A 22,161-nucleotide genomic window follows, 5' to 3' on the forward strand; every position below is an offset into this window, starting at 1 on the left:
TTTGGTAAAGTTACGAGAGCTGTTTCAAAAGCAAAAAAATCTGAATTTTCTGGAATCTTTTTTATAGGAGTACTCTAATATGCTGCAGGAAATACAGTCTGTTTTACTAAAGCAAGTCACTGAGCCAGTCTGTCAAGGAAAGAAGGGGAAAAAGTACCTGAATAGATAAGAGAAAGCAGGGTCCTTTGCAATCTCAGTATCTGAATAAATAATTACCACCATCTCCCCATTCAAAAGGAAAAATAAGATTCAATCTAAAATACAACTAGAAAATTAAATGCTTATTCTGGGAAACATCTTGCCTCTCCTCAAATGTAACTAGCCGTGTTCTCTAGGTTGTGCAGATTTTCACCTACAAATATGGATATTCCCACCCATCAGACATTGCTGATTTCTGTTTTATCTCTTTGCTCTGTTGACATTGCTTTTTTCTCAGATCTGAACCACTTTTTTGCATGTCGTATGTTATTTTATTTTCCCCATTCCTTCACCTTTCTTCCTCTGTCATTTTTGCTTTGTTATTTTAGCAGTTTGTAATTTTTCATTCCTGTTTGCATCTTGTCTGTTCTTTATTCCTCTCTGCTCTTTTTCTCATTTTCTATACAGATCTACTAAACTTCTCTCCCTTTCTTTCTTTCCTTTGTTCATTTGCCAACAGCCTATCACTTTTTTTCTGAATCGTTGCACCAGTGTTCTACCTTTTTTTTCCTTCTTCTTCCTTTTACTTTTTTCCCCCACCTTAATAATGTGATTTTTGTTTTCTCTTCCTTCTCTTACACTACAGAGCTGATGATAATGGAAAATTCTGTGGGGGTATATTTCTTAAGAAGCTAGTGGCTTGAAGGTTTCCATGTTGGTGGTGGTACACAATTAGGTGAATTTTAGATTAATAATAATTTACAAGGCTTAAAGTAAAAATAAAATAAAATGAAACCTGGAAGAAATGGCTAGGGTACTAGCCTTAAAAGACATGGTTTCAGTTCCACACTTCATTGGAAGCTTTCCGTGATTATGAGCACTTCTGAGCTAGATTCACAGCAATCTTTATTACCTGTTATTTAAACCTGTACTTTCGTTCTACATCTGTAAAATGCCAAACACATTAACTTCTACTGTTACAGTGCTATTATTGTTCACCATGATATATATTTCACTTATATATATTAACAATTATGAGATACCCAAATTGGGATCATATAGATATCTTAAGTAGATGGGCAGAAAATTTAACTCATGCCCTGCTGAAATGGTTTCAAGCAGAATCATTGTAATGCTGCTCTGTGTTAGTGACTCACTCCAACAGAGTATCCTTTGCACTCAAAATTGCTGTGAAAATAAGGCAAAGGAATCAAAGCAGGCTTTGTGTTCCTATTCTGGAAGCAGTTCTTAGCGGAAAATATCTTTCCTGATTCTTTTTCACCAGTTAGGGTAATAATAAATAGAGAGCAATAACACTAGGGAACTTTAAACAATTTTTTGAAAAGAAATTACAAAATGAAGCTACTAAGGTGAAGCTGTTTTTGAGAAACCATTAAGTTATTGCACTTTAAGTTGCAGAAAGAATTCTCAGTAAAGGAAGTAGTTGTATCTTATTTAAAATAAAGATACAGAGAAAAGAATGATGAAATTCTGATAATTAAGGAACACATTTAATGCAGCTGAATGGATCTTGTTTATATCGTCAAATGAATAATTATTGAGATCTTAGAAGGGGTTTCTGTATCGCTTAGAAAACTTTCTATTCTTTTGTCAAATAAAAATGAACATGCCTGAAATGAGCTCCAAAAATATTAAAATGTTCAAGAAAATGATACATCTAACACATTAATCTTGCTTTCTAATCACGCTTTCTTTCCTCACATGAGACCAAATAGAATGAGAGCAGGAACATTATAGAAATATTGGCTGTGTGTTACAATACTGGGAATTGATTTTAGACTTCTGTGGGAACTTTTTCACCTTTTCAGCACTTCATCCTGCTGCTCGACTCCTGTGCTTAATACTGCAGCTGTAGTAGTATTAAACTAGACTGGAATTTGAAGTATAATTTAAAGTATAGCAATGACAGGAAAATATTTTGAAGCCCACATCCAGCTGTTACAGTGCAGAGGTGTGAGGGGATGCTAGTATGGACACACCAGCCAGAAATGGGGGTTCTCAGGGACCTGAGGTGGTTTACAGTGGGTGGAGTTTTCAAAGCTTTTAGCTGCTAAACTCTGAATTTCTGTTAAGCATCCGTAAATGCTGGTGAGATAGCCAAACATGGGTGAATTTTCACAGAGATGATAAAAGGCATTTCCTTGTCACCAAGACACTCTTAGATTTCAAAGCCGGTTGTCAATCATCTTCAGCAAGCAGTAAATTATTATCTTTTTGGAAGTGGTATTTTTCTAACAATTTTGATATCTTAGAAAAAATAACAGTGAACAGAGGTGTTCTTTTATGAGGTTAACCAACATAGTGATCTGAAAAGTAGTGTATGGGAAAGTTGGCTGTTTTTAAAAACGGTGAAAGTGAAACCAGCATCTAAATGGAATTGAAAATAAATTTTTCACCTAAGAAGTTAAATGAACATACTTAGTACAAATGCTTTACCTAAGGAAATTTATTTATGGAAAGGAAGGCAAACAATTTTACAATTTCACTTCTTAAAGATCACTGTCTCCAGAATGCTTTACAACTAGATGTAGTCTCAGAAAAGAAGAGTTTCTGGAGTCTCCTTATAAAAGAAAAAAAAAAAAAAAAAAAAGTTCTGGAAAGCATGTTTTACTGATATTTGCATCAATAAGAGATTAAAATATTAAACCAATAGGTTTAAGCAGTATTTAGATGTATTTTGGACCTCTGGAAAGTGTAAATACAGAACCAGGTAGCAGAACTGCTTCCTATTTAAATTAGTAGAAATACTACTGTATAAGGAATCAGAGAATAATACTTAAATTGAAAGAAAATTAATTCAAGAGATGCTAATGTATAATTTTCATTGAAAGACGACCAAAATATTTGGGAATGAAACAAAAGAATGTCTTTGACAGTCAGTTCACTATAATGTTTTAATAATGTATTTGTAGTTAAAATGTTCTAATCTGGGCTAATTTTGGAAGGAGAAAGCTTGAAATTTTTCACCAGTGCAGCGCTTTTCTGTATTGCTCTGTAAAACAGAATGATAAATTCTTGTAAATCTTAAGTGTTCTGATAAGTGCAGAAAAGAGCAAATTGCTTTTGTCAGTGGACAAAACCAAGCTGTACTTCTGCAGGCTCAGGTTGTAAACAGACAAATAGAACAAAAATATTACTTTGTGAGGATCAGTAACTTCAATTGGTCTTACGCCTTTCCTGAGGAAGAAAACTGGAGCTTTAAGGATGAAGATGATTCAATAATTTTGGATTAGTTTTATTAAAAAGCAGAACCTTTTTATTACATGAATGATCAGTAGAATTAGCCTTAGAAGGTGAGGAAAATGCAGTGCTAAGAACTTCATGTGACGTCAGATGTAAATAGCAGCAATGCTGTTTTAATTTCTACAAGTCTGGGATTAAGCTCATAGTCTATGGAATTTTCTAGATACTAGGAATTAAAGGAGAACTATTTTTTATTGAAAAAAAAAAAAAAAAAAACCAAACAGGTATGATTACTTTTCTTGTTTACCGGTGAATTGCTTGATGTACAAGATGGTTCAGCTATGAATAAAAGTAATAAATGTGGCAAATGCAGAAAGCAAGCTGATTTTTTTTTTCTATTGTCTGTAATGACCCCATACCACTCCTATATTCCCCTTTTTTATTAAGCAAAACTTGTGCGGTAACTCTTTTGGAAAAGAAATAGAATAATGCTAAGATAATTTGTTTTGTTGTGAAATGATTTATTTTTTTTGTCACAAAGATGCATGTAAGCTTTTCATTTTAAAGGAAGGAGAGCCCTGAGGTTTCATTCAATATTTAATGTTTATATTTTATACTCCTCATAATGTGGGTTAATTCAGTCAACGTAATATTTTTGGATGGTAGGAAAGTTCAAACATGAAAATTCCATTTGGACTGTCTGTGCTGCATATCAGAAATCTCTAAGGGTATTTAATCACTCAGAGTAAGAAAGGTTTCTTTAATTTTTAAACATGTATTTCATTTTATGTTTTATTTAAATTGTCTTAACATTTACATAGAACCCCTTGAAGGCTTGAAAACTTGAAATTTACGTTAGATTAAAAAAATAAATGATTATGAAGCATAGTATATGTGGAGATATATTAGAGGAAGAAAAGGTACTGTTTGAGTATGAAGATATTCTAATAATTACAAAATATGACTTGCAAAAATTTTTCATTTCTATAGTGATTATTTATTTCAAGGGAACTGGAAACCAGATTCCCAAAGAAGTTTGCGGTAATGCTACCTCCCACAATAGTATTAATATTTAAAGCAGTAGTATATGTGAGAAACTCGAGGTTGCAAAAGTGTAGTTAATTAGTGCTTGTGAGACAGGGGAATTAAAACCACAAGGATAGTTTATTTTCCCATATGTTAAGAGATGGATGTTCTTGAAATTACTTAGGAAATACGGGGTAAGAAATCTAGGTTTGTGCTGCTACTGACAACCTTTGGGAAAATTAGTTAAGACAGCAAAGTCTAAACATTGTAGACATGGAAGGGAACATCCCCAGCTTCATGCTGAAATGTTGTACAGCCCAGCATGGTCCACTGCAGACCAGGACACAGAGGAAAAATGAGGAGCATTGGGAACAGAAAGTTCAAATGGTAACTGAAAACATAAAGGATTTCTTACAGTAAGCTCATGTATGTTTAAACTGCGATTCCACTCAGAAAAATGAAAAAGTTTGTGTGTTTTTTCATAGTTACCGATTGTGTGTTCCAGGAATACTCATTTTGGCCATGGTTGCTGTGTCAGGTTTTACTGACATTCCCTTGAGGTTGATGGCAAGAATATGTACCATCACCCCTGTTTTGTTTTGGCCTGGATAAATGCCGGGTGCCCACCAAAACGGCTCTATCACTCCCCCTCCTTAGCTGGGTGGGGAGAGGAAATATGATGAAAGGCTCGGGGGTCGAGACAAGGACAGGGAGAGATCACTCACCAGTTACTGTCACGGACAAAGCAGATGGAACTTGGGGAGGAAAAATAGTTTAATTTATCACCAATCAAATCAGAGTAGGATAATGAGAAATAAAATTAAAGCTTAAAACACCTTCCCCCCACTGCTCCCTTCTTCCCAGGCTCAACTTCACTCCCATTTCTCTCTCTCCTCCCCCCCGAGCGGCTCAGGGGGACGGGGAATGGGGGTTACGGTCAGTTCATCACACATTGTCTCTGCCGCTCCTTCCTCCTCAGGGGAAGGACTTCTCACACTCTTCCCCTGCTCCAGCGTGAGGTCCCTGTCACAGGAGACAGTTCTCCACAAACTTCTCCAACATGAGTCCTTCCCACGGGCTGCAGCTCTTCACAGACTGCCCCAGCGTGGGTCCTTCCCATGGGGTGCAGTCCTCCAGGAACAGGCTGCTCCAGTGTGGGTCCCCATGGGGTCCCAAGCCCTGCCAGCAAACCTGCTCCGGCTTGGGCTCCTCTCTCCACGGGTCCGCAGATTCCTGGCAGGAGCCAGCTCCAGCATGGGCTCCCCACAGGGTCACAGCTTCCTTCAGACATCCACATGCTCTGGTGTGGGGTCCCTTCCACGGGCTACAGGTGGATATCTGCTCCACCATGGACCTCCATGGGCTGCAGGGGAACAACCTGCCTCGCCATGGTCTTCATCACAAGCTGCAAGGTAAGACCCTCTGCTCCGACACCTCCTCCCCCTCCTTCTTCACTGACCTTGGTGTGTGCAGAGTGCTTTCTCTCACATCGTCTCACTCCTCTCTCTTCACTTCCCCTCAGTTTTTTTTTAATTCCCCTTCTTAGATATGTTATCCCAGAGGCGCTACCACTGTCACTGACTGGCTTGGCCTTGGCCAGCAGCGCATCCGTTTTGGAGCCAGCTGGCGTTGGCTCTGTGGGACATGAGGGAAGCTTCTTGCAGCTTCCCACGGAAGCCACCCCTATAGCCCCCCCACTACCAAAACCTTGCCATGCACACCCGCAACACCCCTTGGCTTTCAATCAGTCCCCTGTACAGGCACTTACGAAAACAGATTAAACGTCATTGTTTAACAAACAGTATAAAAAGAAGGTATTTATTTACTTCTCACTTATATGAGCTAATGACAGATTATATGCTGTAATTTCTGAGTTTACCAGCAAAATACTTACCTGCTTGTGTTTGTCAGGTATTTCACTTACAGTTCTGGTTTCTTCAGCTGTTGAGCAAGGACTTTACTGTTATCGCTGTATAAGTGTTTTCTCTGCCCACTAAAGAAGGGTGAAAATTTTAACTAAAGCAGTTAACCCTTAAAAGATTGATTATTCAGATCTGCCTATTGACAGCAATACATTGTATTCTCAATTTAGGTTTACTAAATATTTGTTATGAACAACTTAGTTTCACTCATGAGAATGCAAAGTTATTTCAGATATTTTGGGTGAAAGACTAGATGTGGGATCTTCATCCTGTTAACTTTTTTTTTGTCTTTTCTCTGTTGTGGCATCTTCTGGCTGGTAGGAAGCTCAGGCTAAACTCAATTTTGTTTCTCTTTGATTATTCCTTTCTTCCAGGTTCGAGATATATGTTGGCTTGTTTTTCACCCTGTCTAGTCCAAAATCATATGGTAATATAATATGATTAATTTGATTGGGGGAATTTACAAAATTTATTTTCTATCTGGTTTGAGAGTATTTCTTGGGAAGCTTGCATAGAAACAAGGCAATAATTAATTTTAGATTTTCACTGTAACTATTTGCTTGTTAAGAGTAACTCTTTAGCAGATGTTATTAGCCACGTTCAGTGGTCTTGGGAAGGTATTCCTTGGTTTTGCCACAGTGTACCACTATGCACAAGTATAGCTGTGTGTAAGTTTACACCTTAAATGAAAGGTACAAGGTATGTTATAGACAGTGGTTCTATATGCAAATATGCAACACTTCAGAAGGTGCTTTCCTTCCAGCTCTACATGTTTTTCTCCCATACAATCAGAGATAGACCAGCATGCATTAGCAGTGTTTTTTTTTTTGTTTTAAACTTTCATACATACGCAAAATGTTGTTGACAATTGATTGTTGAAGTTAGTTGTTACTTCTATATATTTTTTAAGGAAAATACGCAGTATCAGTTATTTGGTGTTACTGTATTCAGTGCTGTCTGTGATATCCTTTGTCTTTGATTCATGTAATTCAGATTTGCAGTGTTTTCAGAGAGCCATAACATGACATGATCATTTTATTACATCATTTATGTGGGGAGGAGGAATTTGATTTCAAATACGACATTTCTACTTTAAAAACTCATTTGAACACTTTCATATATTTTATGTACAGAAACTTTTTGTTGGAACACAGTTTATGCCTGTTTAGATGGAGGTGTCCTTAGATTTTTTAAATCTGGATATTTGGTTTAAGAATTTATTTGCTGTTTCTGTTTGATTAACTAAACTTTCAGAAATAGTTAAAACCAGCCCCAGGATTTCAGCTTTTTCTGCAATTTTTTTGAATCACAGCTGGTTAATAAGAATTTTCTTTTCTTCTCTTCTTCCCCGCCTACATTAAAAGTACCTTTTCTGTCACACAGCCTGTGCAGTTTTCCCATAGGGACATATAATGGAGTTCATCAAAGTGAAAAAAGTGAGTCACACAGTCATTTATTTACTCATGTAAGACAATAATGGTGTTGATAGTTACCCGGACACGCTTTCATTTCTTTAGATTGTGGAAAAGCTGGGAGTTAAAAAGTCCTCGCAGACTAGACTACAAGTGAAGAGAAAGAAGTCATAGCTGTGTGGTGGTTACTCTCTCATTAAGGCTATTTGTTGCCTTTTAGCAACAATGAGCAGAAATGCTGTTGCTCTAAATTTGCTAGAATAACTATAGATTATGAGAAGGAAGTCCTGTTTTCATGGTATTTCATGGTCAAAGGTTATTTACTATTATAATGAATATTTATAATGAATCAAATACCAGTGTAGATTCTAAAATTAGGTCTGTCCGGTTTCATGGGCACAAGTTATTTAATATTAAAAAGAAAAGTGCTTTCACAGATCTCTCCATGTTTTGTAAATAAAGCTTTCTCACTATTCCTGCATGGCGATTTCAAGATTCTGACAGTCCCACTTAACTCAGTTTCGTATGGAAGTTTTTATGTGTATCTGCTAGACTGATGACTATAATTCAAGTATAGGATTCCGTGCCTGCTCTGTTTTCTTTTCCAGACCTGTGGGACTGGAGTTTCAAGGGCTAGTGGCACTGGGACAACTACCAGCAGAAGACATTTTGCATGAGTGCTGTAAGAGTAACTTGGAATTGCTCTGAATGGTAGGCTGGCTCTGATGGGTTTATCAGAGAAGAGACGATTCGTGACAGTGGTATCATCTGGTAGGAGTGCTTTGCATTGTTTTAATTACTCATTTGCCTTTTCTAAAGCTAAGAGGAGTTCCATTAGGAGCCCAGTGAAATAGAGAAGAGCCCTGCATTCCCTGATTATCTTTGAGGCCTTTATTTATCTGTGCAGTAGATACGCTCCATAATGAGCTGTCCTGTCCCTGTCCTTCAGTTACCCAGGTTTGGGGATGTGCAACGCACATTGGCTCCCTTCTGGCCAACATGTCTGAGTTTGCTTCCCATGGATGGTGTGTACCAAAACCACAGTGGTTTGGGTTTACATCAAGTCCCAGAAGCTGTGAAATGTCTTGCACGCCACATTCGGATACAGCCCAGACTTCCAAAGGAAAGGAGAACAAAAGGAAGCCTGTCGTGAAGACTGCTTGTTTCCCAAGAGAGCCACATTACTGTGTTTTCAGCCTTGTTTCAGGGTAACTCTTACGCATACTCTGTTTATGTGATATGTTGAACAACTGGTAATTACCTCAGAAGCAGTTGAAAGGTTGATATACTTGGTGAGAATTTAGGGCACAGGCAGGGAGATCCTGTATACAAAAATATGATGATGAAAGTAAAATGTATGACCTTTGTCATGTGGGAAAAATCAGTTTCTTTCTTAGACGAATCTGAAATCAAAGCTGATGTTGTTCTAATGTTAATACTTTCATTAACTTCCTTATTTGGTAGATCTTTTCTGTGAGTGAAAGTGACATGTCTGATACGAGAAGACATTGTTGCTTTGAAATTTTTGTGTGTAAGTTAATTCTACATGTGAGTGGCATCAAAATCTTCATTAAAACCTCTACAGAAGATGTAAACAAAATGTGATACTGGTTTTACCTATCCTTGGCATTCCTTTCATTTCAGCTACTGCACACCTTGCTGTCTTTTCTCAAATCCAGTCAGCTGTGTCATGCTGTGTAGTAAAATATGAGTTTAAAAATTGAATTGTAATTATTTTGAATTAGCTTTCTGTATCCGTAGCTGTGCATCCTGGGTTTATTTTCTGAGGAGATGTATAACCATATTTCTATCTAGCTAGCTAGTGCAACTGAGAAGCAAAGATCGTCATCATCATCAAGTATTCATCCCAAGCACAAGATTGCTCATGGTCCTTTTTCCACTGCCTTTGGTGACTAGACCTAGTGTCTAACTCCTAGACACTGGGCCTGAGCTGTCCTTAACGAGTAATCAAGAATCTGAGACACAACTTCCCTTGTTAAATTTGCTGGATCAGAGTTCACTTGTGTGAAAAGGATTGTGTTTGCCTGTATTAGTGCCTTATTTGTCTTCAGGGTTTAGTTTCTCCCTGGGTAAGCAACAGCATGGGAGGTAATCGTAAGTTTGATATCATGGCTTTAGGGAGTGCATTTTGTTTCCTTAATTGGTCGACATTCCACCTGTACAGTGTCTGACTTAAGATATCCAAAGGTTTTTGCAAGGTAAGCATCACTGAAATTCAAGCCTAGAATTTTTGTCATGTCATATTTGTGCTATATATATTTTTATATGGTTTACACAGTCCATTGTGACTATATGTTTAATACCTTGCTTTTTCCCCCACATCTCTTTTCATCTTAGAGATCATTTGTTTCCATTTTTAAACAAATATTTTTCAGTAGTGTTCGTTACCTAATTTAAAATGTAAAGTAATAAAAGACATTTAGAGGTTTTAAATACTGCGTCCAGATGTTTGGACTTACCATTTTCCACAGAACTGTTCAACAGTAAATGATCAGAAAGTAAGTAAAGAATTTTCACTTATTCTCAGCAAACTGCATTCAGAGAATGAGAAGAACACCTCCGCTAGATGAACTGCAGCCGCCTCCGTACCAGGATGATAGTGGTTCTCCTCATCTTTCATGTACGCCTTCTGAAGTCGGAGACAGTAAATGTGAATTTTCCCAGTGTAGCAACAGTCCAAGATGTTCATATAAGTGCCCAAGTGAGGGAAGCACGGGACACGAAATAGAAAGCTTTCATAATAAAGGATATGAAGAGGATGTACCAAGTGATAGCACAGCTGTCCTTAGTCCAGAGGTAAATGAAAACAATTGAGTGTTCTGAAGCATCATGCAGTGCAACCTTTTGAGAGATTTTTATTTTTCCTAAAGATCAATGTACAGATATATGAACACTAATATTGCAGCTCATTCATTTAAAATAAAGTTAGTTTGTCAGAAAATATTACAGTAGAATTTCAGATTGTTCTTTGTAGTTATCTTTCTGGCATCGTAACTTTCAAACAAGCTCCCAGTAAGAGTGAAATTTTTTTTTAATCAAGTCAGAAAATTTCATCACACTATAAGGACTGTAGTCATAATTCTTTTTCTTCCACATAATTTTTCAAGTAACTCAAAAAAATAAAAAACTGTTAGCACTTTTCAAACTGAACACTCCATAATGTAAAGTGTCTTTTATTACAAAGAATTTTTTTGAATTGTTAATGGTAGTATAGAGATTTGTTCCATTTAATTTTACTTTTTTTTCTGCTATAAACTGTAGTGATACCTATTTATTTTTACTATGAAGAAATAATATTTTCTGGCATATATTTCCTTGAAATGTCTTTAACAACCAGTCACTGCACTGACATCTATGGAGAAGTCTACACGTCATGTGCAGAAGAGGCTGGTTTTGGTACAAATTTGTCTTTTCTGTCTACCTGAAGTTTTGAAGGTTGCATATTAGGGCTCAGTCCGGATGTGCCAGCAGCTGTTTCTGTCTTAGTAGATCTCTTGGTAAGTTGATATTGCATACCTGGGGTGTTTGTGCAACATCTGGAAGCCCCATCTGCTATCTGAATGCAAGGTCCTGCAGTAGCTGTCTGCATGTACCTGATGATCAGCTACGACCACAATCTGTGTGAACATCATTGCTGGTAAAGACATAGTGGGTGCATATGGTCCTCGAGGCCTAACAGATGGCAGCAAATCTAATCCTAGTTCTTCCCGCTTTGTGTCACACCAGTCATTAATGTAAGTGTGCCCAGTAAGAAGGGGGAATACTGCCAGCCTTTTTTACAGCCACTCAACAACTTGAAGCTTCCAGAGGAATGAACTCCTATAGCTTTGTAGCAACCAGTTTAAAATAAGAACATAACATTTTTTAATCCAGAAAGCTTTAGTGTGGCATCTGTTGATATTCATGAACAAGTGTATCTTTGATAATACAGAAACACACAGGAAATACATTTGTTTTACGTACTTGGAATAACTTAGTATATGAACAGTAGGTTGACCTGTACTTGTAAATATTTTGTTTCTCAATATCACTGTCAAACTAGCTGTTTTAAAAATACAGAGCATCAATATTTTACTCAAAATTTAAAGTGGCAATAAACAATTTTAAAATTAAGTTTAAAATACAGTTTTAGAACTGATGCCATTTCCAGAAAGTTCAGAAAGTGTTTTCAAAACAGACACATCTTACACAGTTCTAGTAAAATTACATTAATAAAGCCATGATAATTTTTGGCACATTTATAGAAATCTTGTGGACTGCAACAAGAGCTGCATGTGCAAGCAGGTGTTGCAATTCCTGTATTCTTTGCTGGCTTTTCACCATGCTCTGAATCACTGGCCAGCTCTTAAAGCACTGTAATATGTTAACTTAAAAATGTGTGTATGCTCACGCTGAAATAAGGTAGTTCTGTCGTAAGAATTGTGTATGTATTTTAACGTGGGGCACAGAAGAAGAGATCATAAATACAAACTAATATAATGTGAGCTCTGTCTGATTGGCTGCTGGCTTTTGGCAGCATTGGCCAGGTAAAGTCTTTTGATTTCTTCTTGGCTGCTAGTCAGCTGTCTCCTCAGGCTTTCAGTGTTTAATTACCTTGTTTATGAAATGAACAAAAAGATCATAGTCATTTCATATTGCTGAGAGAAAGGCGTATATTTCCACGCTAGATTTAGTAATAGAATACGATAAATAAATAAATAAAAAACTGCTTTTTCTTCTTCTTCTTCAGGATATGTCAGCTCGAGGATCATCTTCACAGCTTCCTAAACCTTTTGATCCTGAGCCAGTAGCTAAATATGGCACACTGGATGTGACTTTTGACTATGACTCACAGGAACAGAAGCTTTTGGTGACAGTGACAGCTGTCACAGACATTCCCACATACAGCAGGACAGGTGGAAGCTCGTGGCAAGTACACCTAGTTCTTCTCCCTATAAAGAAGCAGAGAGCAAAAACGACTGTCCAGCGGGGACCGTGCCCTGTCTTCACAGAGACATTCAAATTTAATCACGTTGAGTCTGAGATGATTGGGAATTATGCCGTTCGCTTCAGACTGTACAGCGTACGTCGCGTGAAAAAAGAGAGGATTGTGGGAGAAAAGATTTTTTACTTAACAAAATTAAATCTTCAAGGGAAGATGTCAGTGCCAGTGATACTGGAACCTTCTTACAGTCTGTCTGTGAGTATTAAATGAGGCAGAATAAGAATACAGTGATGTACAGTGTCCTGAATTTTGTAAGAACAGTGCGTGTATTTATAGAGTCATCACATCCCCTCAGTTTTTTTTCATAGTCATAGCACTGTGTTAGCGTGATAATTTCCTTATAGTTTCTGTAAGCACATTCACTTTCCACCTGCAAAAGCTGCCCATACTTTTCATTTTTATTACTTAGAAATTTCCAGTCTATAAATAGGGATATAGTGTTGAATATATGAGTGTATGTATACATGCAAATACGTATATATATTTAGTAGTGTAATCTTTACTCTGCTACCCACAGTAATTCAATTTATGAAAAAAAAAAAGCTATACTAGCGAGTGCCCTCCATCTGTTGCAATTAAATCTTAGTTGCAATAGGTATTTTTCTTTCAAGAAAGATAGGAAAGAGGAATTTTCAGAGCAAGAAGCCATGTTTAATAATTTCAGATTAGAACCTTGTAAATAATTGATTTCTTATTCAGTCTGAAGTGAAAAAAGAGTGTGAAAAGTAGTTCAAACTGAAAAGGATTTTTGTTTGCTGAACAAATCCACTACCTATCTGATGAACAAAAATTTGTGTCCCGCAGGATAATTTAGTATTTTCAATAAAGCAAAATAACAGTAATTGAGAGTAAACTTAGGTATCACTATGAAAAACCACAGGAGATCACTGTATGGACAGTGATCTTATCTCCTTTCTTGTAAGTATTTAAATATGCTTTTGTCCAGAAAGAGAATGTTTGTGATGTTGTGATCAGGGCTTCCTAGACCAGGAGTGCTTGAATGTTTGTTGCTTAAGAGCTACATATGTGCTAAATAATGGACGTTTGGGGAAAGAGAAGGTGATTTAACAAGGACATCCTTGTCTGGATGTTGTATGTGTTTTCTGTTTTTTTTTTAACTACCAAAAAATGGAAAAGAGGAGAAGAAAGGAAAGAAGATTTTTTGAGGTGAAACAGCGAAGTTAATTTGTTCTTAATTTTCAAAAAAGTTTAGGTCAATTGAAATCACATTTCTGTTGAACATGAGTATTACAAAAGACACTCAAAATGCTATTGTATTTAATGACTGCAAATATATTGCTTAGAATCAGTAGAAGCTGAGACTAAAACTTGGATCTCATGAAGGATCAGCTGGCAATAGAAGATCTTTTTTATGATTCCTGAAGAAGTACAAATCGGTCTGTTCCAAGGATGAAGTGCTTCACTTACCTAGTGTGAACTTTCCTGATGCAGAGTTTGCTAGTTTCACAGCTAGTAAAAAAGCACCCTATGAAAGAAAACATGGAGTATTCTAAATGTACTTGCTAAATTTGTGTGTGTTCTCAATAGCTTCTGGTATAAAATTTACCAAAGTCAGTGAAAGAGGCCAATGGATGGGCCAGACTTTTGATTGATTGGTATATCCCTTACATGCATTGGTTATTCTTCTGTATTATTTTCTTGAGCTTCTGTGGCAGGGAGAGTAAAAACAAATTCCAGAAGGCGTCAAATATAAGAAGATTGTTATTAATTTTCTGTGATGGTAAGGGATGCCATATCTGCATTTTTATTTCCTTCTTATCTGGAGGGCGAAAGGAACAAGAATAAGGACCATTGGCAGGAAGTGCAAGGATCTTCCGAAGTTTGTTGCTGTAATGCGGTTTAGGCAGATTTATCTTAGCCCTACCTCTTGCTGGAAATGAACCTTCTTAGTCTTTATAGCTTGAATAAAGATCCATGGTTTCTTGGAACTATTCAAATCAGTTTTTAAACCATTGGAAATTCATTCACATCTGAGTTTGTAGGTGTTTTTCTATTATTATTTATAGCTTATATTGTATTTTTTCAGTAAGCAGATGTGTTACAGGATTTAACATAGTTATTTTGCAAGAATGTTAAAGTTTATTTTGGTTTTAGGAGGTGTGACTGGAAGTGGGTGGCATCCTGGGTCACTTGAGTTCAAGTCATTGTTATTACAAACAGCCAGGTCGTCCTGATCACAAATTTGTGAATTGTCATCTGAATACATTAGGTTGTTTCATCTCCAACCTGAATTTCTTCATGGCCAATTTATAACCATTTGTTCTTATGCCAGTGTGGTCCTTGAGCTTAATTAGTTCTTACCCTTCTCAGGTGTTTGGCTCTGGGTCTTTTTATACGCATTGGTCATACTCCTTCTCGACTGTCCTTTTGTTAGAATAAACCGACAGCAATATTTATGTCCAACTAATCATAAATGCCAGGCGGGAGATATTTAACAGGAGAAGGTAAGTATTATTTCAGTTTGGAGAGATCCAGCTGTTCAGGGATATTTGTAATTATAAAATCTATGATGAGGTACATCGTAAATTCTGAATTAAATTTGCCTTGTTCAGTTGCGGAGTGCTTTGTTTTTGTGAAGTGTTTATATTTGACAGCTTTTTTACGAAGATATTTCTTGGACACATGACAGTTGCCCTATTTTTTTTCACTGCTTCTCATTATATGGATTTTATATATTAAGTATACCTTCTGTCACTGAAACTTCCTAATCCATTGAAACGTCTACGCTAATCTCTTCTGCAGAAAAGTATTTTATTTGCTTCTGTCTGTGCCTGATCCTATATTTATATATTTTATTAGCTAATCATCTGCCTTCTGGTTGTATAAGAACAGTTCATATCTCTTGAAGTTTAGTATTTTTTCAGGCATCCCTTAAAGCTCTTCACAAGTGAGTCTGGTTAAAGGTAGACCAGCAACTCAGTGCTTTTGAAACACAGTGGCACGCTTGCGTGAGCGGGCCTGCAACTCTCTGGTTATCCCGAGCATGTGGATAAGTACATGTCATGGTGAGTATGTGATAGTACTATGTTCCTTAAATAGGTTTCAAAGCTACACATGGCTTCAAATGTACAAATATATTCACAAACAATCTTCCTCCCCCAAGATTTCACCCTGCTCCTCACCTTCCTACATTGTGTATAGCGTCTTACATTAGCAGCTGTTATTCACAGTCCTATTGCTGTTGGCTTTTAACAGTCCTGTATTGCTGCAGTTCTCCCACGTAACAGGGAGTTCCTCCTCATGCAGTATCCTCAGCCTCCTTGTTTATCTCACCCTTCCTTCCAAGCTCAGTGTACATTTGAGTGAGGAAGAAGCAACAGAACCAAAATGGATTAGCCAGAGTGTGGTTGTCACTGTGATGTGAGACTGTCCCTTGCAGATTTGATAGAAAGTGGCTGTTGTATCAAAAGATAATAGCAGGGCTATACATTATGGTTTTGTCTGAGTGTAGTTTTCTTAGGAGGACCTTTGATGATCCTTTCAGGGAAGTTTTCCTTTTAGTCTACAATGGTAGACAGATTTTTGTTCACCCGTGTTGGAGTTCAGAATCCATTGTGATGTTCATTTTTCTTCAAGAAATCCCCATGGACCTGTTTTTAGTTGCTCTTCATTCTTCTCAAGCAAAGAAATTTTCCTGACAGTGAACAACAGCCTCCAGTATGATGTGATTATAAAAACATACAAGGAGTTTATTGAGTGAAATCTGTTTGTAAAAGATCAAAAAAATTAGTGTAATCCTCTTCACCATCCCATAGGATGCTTTTTGGTATTGAATAACAACAAACAATCATGTTTTACATTTTTTTGATGGACTTCAGAAGTACAGTTTTGACGACTGAAACACACCTCTTCCTGCTAAGCAAATCTAGTAATCATTCAGTATGTATTGTCAATAACAAGATGTTTGCTGTGGAGGATTAGAGTTATTTTTTTTCTTTCTATAACATTCTGCATTTCTATCATGTTGAACTCCCAGATACGATTGCTGTAACAAAGAATGGATGGTGTAGACTTTCATACATGCTTAAAGGATTATTTTCTGTATGTTTACTATAAATATCCAGAGTGTCTGAGAATTATTTTAATTACAATTTTTTGAGTGAAGGCATTTATGCATGCAGTGTATAAAAACGCTTGCTCTTGCATGTGCACGTGCACGTGCTCACTCTCTCCACTTTGAGGATGATGGTTAATCATCTAGCATACGTTGATTTATGCATGGTGCTTAAGGCATTTGTTCCATGCCTTTGTGTGGCATATCTTCAGTATTCTTTCTAATGGATGTTTGTTTGTTTATAAACTCAGAAAAAAAGCTTTCAGAGTGGCATTTCTTTCTTCTGAATTCTTGGCCACTATAGATGCGAGCTCTCATGTTTTGTGCAAATCCTAATATTTTACGCCTACTGCGTTCTTATGGCATGGTCTATTAGGGATCGTAATTGGAAGGCTAAATAGTACAGCTTATATGTATAAATGTGTCTTTACTGAACACTAGCTACCAGTGTCATACTTTAAAACAATTAATGGAAAAATGACTAAGACTTGTCTAGAGGGAGAAAAAAAAGACTCAGAACATTTTCCTCGTAGTATTTTATTTAACTAGAATTCTACGTAAAAGGATTGGTTCCTATGTGATGGTACATTAATGCTTTCCGTTAGCTTGTAAAAATTATGTCCATCATAGGAAAGGGCAATTATCTTGAAGTACTGAGCACATTCTTATCTCGGGAATAGTTTGCTGAATTCATTTGAGTTAGTGGTGTAAAACATGGAAGATCAGAATTAGTCCTTTGACACATTAAGAAAGATGACTCTTGCGATTTCTTTGAAGAAAATTATTAGATGATTGGAAAATGGTGATCATGTTACTGAGGCTGCAGGAGAACTTGGCAGTACTTGGCAAATGAAGTGGGCTCTCTGTGTTTGCCTGGTTGTGCAGGATTTCACAGCAGTATCGGCAAGCAGCAGCCGTTGTCTCCTGAGTGTCATGGCTGCCTCAGCTTGTGTGCCTTTGTGTGGTGTTCCCTGAGCACTGCTCCTGGCAGCTCAGAAGATAAGTGCTAATCCATGGCTTTCTCTGCTCGGGTCTTCCTCAGGGTATGGGGAGGGGAGAACCCAAAGACACCTGTGGCTACTGTGCTTTAAAACCAGTGCTGTGTCTGCACTGTTCTGACAGATGCCAGTTTCAAAAACTCAAATAGAATCTGAGCAGTGCTAGACTGCTCAGATCTGGTGCTAAGGACCTCCCACTAGATAAGTTCAGTCATCACAGTTATAAATTGATTGGCTTTTCAAATCAGTCTGTTTGCTCCTGATTTTTTCTTACGTAAATATGTCTCATAATTCATGGCAAGTTTTGGTATGTAATTAGTCTATTCATCCAAGAATCACCAGACTAGGCATTGAGACAAGGAGACTGTTTCAGTCCTATATAGAATAACCTTGGTAATGTGTAGAACAGTTTTCGATAGTTTTCAAGAATTTTTTTTTTTTACAATCACAGCTCGTCTCAGGTGACTACATCCGTTCTGTCATCTCAGGAGCAAAGTGGTTGACCAGTTTCAACATACACCGATTTTTTTTGGTAATTCATTACTGTCATGGAGGGTGGTACAGTTATTTCTGTCACAGATTGAACCAGCCTCTCAAGTGAGCTATCCAGAAATGCTAGCATGTTTTCTCAACCTGTACAGAAATTCATATTCAGTTATTTGCGTGAATGCAGAGTAAGAGGCAATAGGCCTTGCAAGTTGTTTTAAACTCTGTAACTAAATTCAGTACTTCAGTCCTTTGAAGAGTTATTTGCTGTCTCCACTGTGATCAAGAGAAGGATCTTTCTCATTAGGATGCTCTGCCTTATACCTTTGTAGGCCTGGGCCATATTGCTGCTATTTGTCCATTGAAAATCAAGTCCAAGATCAGTTCAGGAAGTTTTCCACAAAGCAACAATTCAGGGTTGGTCACTCTGCCATGTCTAGGCTAGCTAGGGTTGTCATTCCTGCTCTGTCAGTAATTTAAAGAGTATAAAGCTTTTCCAAAAGAAAAACCCTATTTCTTTGGAAACAAGCTTCTGACATCTCATGAGGTTCTGAGAGTCCTTAGTTTAATCTTGTACATCCACCACACTTCTAATTTGCATTTGTAGTCTTTATTGCTGGACTTCTGTGTAAGATACAAGAATAATAATTTAATCCCAGTTATTGCTGACAGTCATGCATAACAGAGCTAATGAAAAATGTTATCAAAGTGATACTTATATACCATTTCTGAGCTATGCTGACCAGTGTGGACAGTCACGGCATTCTGAATGTACATGCCACCGCCATGGCAGTGTTAAAATAGTCCACCTGGTCTTCAAATTTTTAGAAGTTTAAAAAAAAATGCCAGCATAACACCAGGGCTTTCTTCAACACATTAGCAAAACCAGAACTTGTATTTATCATGAACTTTCAGCTACCTTGCTGATACCTAGATGGGAGGCAAGTTTGTGCTTTGGTAACTAAATCTATTACCACAACCCTGGATGTAGGATACTGAGAGATTTCTTTGAAGTGAGCAATGTAAAGAATTTCATCTATTTGTTAAAATCCTCAGTTGGTCACATAGCCAGAATAAAGATTGTTGTCTCTCTATCTTAATATCTGCACACTGAGTTAACAGTTAAAAACTGGGATCTTTTGCCTTTAATCAGTGAGTTGCTTGAAAAAAGTTACTCAGTTTGATCCCCACAATCTTTGATATTTGGGTCAGCAAATAATGGAAACTATGTTCAGACACAGTATTACTATTTTGAGTGTAGGATGATGCTTTTCAGTCTCTAAAATGCCCTCGGTCAAATGACAGGCTGTGAATGATTGTTCTAGATGAAATCAAAGTAACCCTCTTGAGCAATACTCTTATTTCCTCAGAAAGCCAGTCTATCAGTGACAACCGTGTTGTCTAGAATTGTGTGTCTAGTTTTGATCATCTTTAAAAAAGGAAAAGAAAAAAAAAGCTCATTAATACAAAAAGCTAGAAAAATGAGAATTTCATCAGGTATCTCTGAGCTTCTCAGACTATCATTCTGTGGCATAATGTGATCTCCCAACCTGGACTGCAGTTTCACAGAGCAGTGAGGAAGATAATCATACTGTAAAAAACATACTGTAAATTTCCCAGAAGTGGCTTTGTAGGAGTTACAAGTAAGGATTATCAAGGTTGTAACTACCATGAAGTTTCCACTTTTGAAGACTACAAGCTGCTGCTCAAATCTTCCTCAAGTAATTCTTTCAGTGGAGATACATTCTTTAACTTTTGAATCCAAGTGAAGTTTCTGTTTCCCTTAGAGATACTAGGTTTCCCAACTATTTTATTTTCTTATAATTTGAATTCTTTCTGGTTTGCGTGTACATACAAACATCTGCTCGCTTTTGTTACTGTCTTTCAAGGAAACAAGGAAAAGGAAAAACACAGAAACAGTTCTGTTTGCAGGTTTGAGTACCTTTCAGCAAAAGCATGTGCGCTGTTTTCCTCCCGTTTATTTCCATTGGGGAAACCCTGATCAGACATTGCACAGATGGAGTTACCTAGTCTGCAAATTTATAACTTACACATTTGTGTAACTTTTCATTTTAGTTTTTGCTGTATTTGCTGGGTGATTATTCTTCTGGGCTTTGCGGTATGATCTAAGTGTTCTTCCTTTCAGACTTGAGGATCTCCAGGTAATCACTTCTTTTGTATATTCAAGCAGCCTGTATTTGATATCAGATAAACATTTCTGTTCATAGGGTGCCTTTAGCAAGGGATCTTTTTAGTCTTGGTGTGTTAGCCTCTTGTCAGGCTTGGCCCTCATATTGTCTGACTGTGAGCTGCATCTTTCACAGTTCCTGTCTTTCTGTTGGGCTTAATAAGCTGTCAACTGGCCCCAGAAGCATCCAGTTTATCTCCACCTCTTGCCCTTCTTTGTGGTGTGGATCATAGCTCTAAGAACTGAAGCAGATCCCTTCCAACTGCAAACACCTGTTGATCCTTAGATCATGACCTGAACAAATCAAAAGGGGTACCACTAGCAGATTAAATGAGAGCAAATAATTTTGAACTGATAAATGCTTTATAAACATACCTATAATGTAATGGATTTGTTCATTGTGAAAAATAATTGCTTGAATGTTTATGCAATCAAATACTAGTCCATAGATTGACTACTCATAATTTATGCTTACTGTTTGATCACTGAGTCTGTTTCTCTTTTCCTGATTTGAAAGAGTATAATCAAGAGAGAAAAGAGAAAAATGAAATATTTGCCATTGGTCTCCCCAGTGAACATAGAGAGTAACTCTGTCTGGACAGACCACTGTCATTTAAAGAAGTCTGTGGTCTTGGAAGCTGTCCCCCAGTAACATCTCCATGTTCTTGCAAGTTTGACAGGGAGTACAGAGAGGGGAGGTGTGAGTGACTCTGAGTAGGAGCTGTTAGTGTAGCTTCATCAGGAGGACAGGTAAAATGTCTGCATTTTGTGTCAGATGTTCTTAACTAAATTGCTAGCACAAACATCTAACAGCTTTTAGTACTCGGATGTTTCTTTATGCTATATATCTTGTCTCAGGTAACAGTTTCAATAATAAAAGGCCTCTTGCCTCTTTTCCTCCCCTTGCCTATGGCTGGATAAAAACCTGGTAGGCTGTTGCAGTGTAAATGCTGTAAATTCCATTGTACATTCATTTCCGGTCGCCTCCACTGATGCTCAGGTTTGCTGTGCAAATTTCAGGCCCATTAAGTCTGTGAAACAGCTAGGTGACCTTTTGTAATGTGGCAAGGAAGCCAAAGGTGTAATTTAAATACAGACAAATAAAAGTTACAGAAAACTAAAAATGTTTCCCTTTCTGTAGAGAATTAGTGTTTTGTTCTGCAGAGCTGATCATGTTAACAACCTTTAGACACAAAATACTAATAGCAAATTCTCATGAAATGTGAAAAGCAGCACAGAAATCTCATGGTGAACTTGTTCAGTCTTTCAGAAAAGTGGAATGTTGTTTTGCCATTATTAAGAATATATAAAGTTTATTTTGTCATTTTCATTTTATGACTAAATTATAGTATCCTGAAGTTTGAAAACAAACCTTATTTTGATAATGCTGTATTTTTCTTACTAGAAAACCCACAGAGGTTTTAATTTTTATCAAAATTAATTAATTTTAAATTTAAATAAAAATTTATGTAGTATCATCATGTATCTAAGGAGGCTTTATAGCTCTGTACATTATAGTATCTATGATAAATTAAAGCTGTGCATAGAATTTTTAAGAATTTAGTCTCTTGGCTGTAGTGAATGAACAAATTAAAATTTTTCATTTGATCTCCATTTTCCAGTGTTTCATCTGTGAGAAAATGATGTGTTTTGTAAAATTCTGCTTCCAGAAGTTTTTTTTTCTCTTGAGAGTAAAAGGCAAAGTAG

At 37.0% G+C, this 22,161-nt stretch overlaps 1 protein-coding gene across 3 annotated transcripts in view; it reads left to right on the forward strand.

Annotated features, from left to right (window-relative positions):
• Positions 1–22,161, forward strand: part of SYT14 (synaptotagmin 14) — a 96,595-nt gene that overhangs the window by 53,671 nt on the left and 20,763 nt on the right. For all 3 annotated transcript variants that reach the window (XM_075412930.1, XM_075412931.1, XM_075412929.1), the window contains 2 exons: positions 10,251–10,519; positions 12,453–12,902. In XM_075412930.1, coding sequence (XP_075269045.1) covers positions 10,251–10,519; positions 12,453–12,902 — 719 coding nt within the window. The remainder of the gene's footprint in view (positions 1–10,250; positions 10,520–12,452; positions 12,903–22,161) is intronic.

The sequence above is a fragment of the Opisthocomus hoazin genome, chromosome 2 (genome assembly GCF_030867145.1).
Source record: "Opisthocomus hoazin isolate bOpiHoa1 chromosome 2, bOpiHoa1.hap1, whole genome shotgun sequence".
In the NCBI taxonomy this organism is placed as follows: Eukaryota; Metazoa; Chordata; class Aves; order Opisthocomiformes; family Opisthocomidae; genus Opisthocomus; species Opisthocomus hoazin.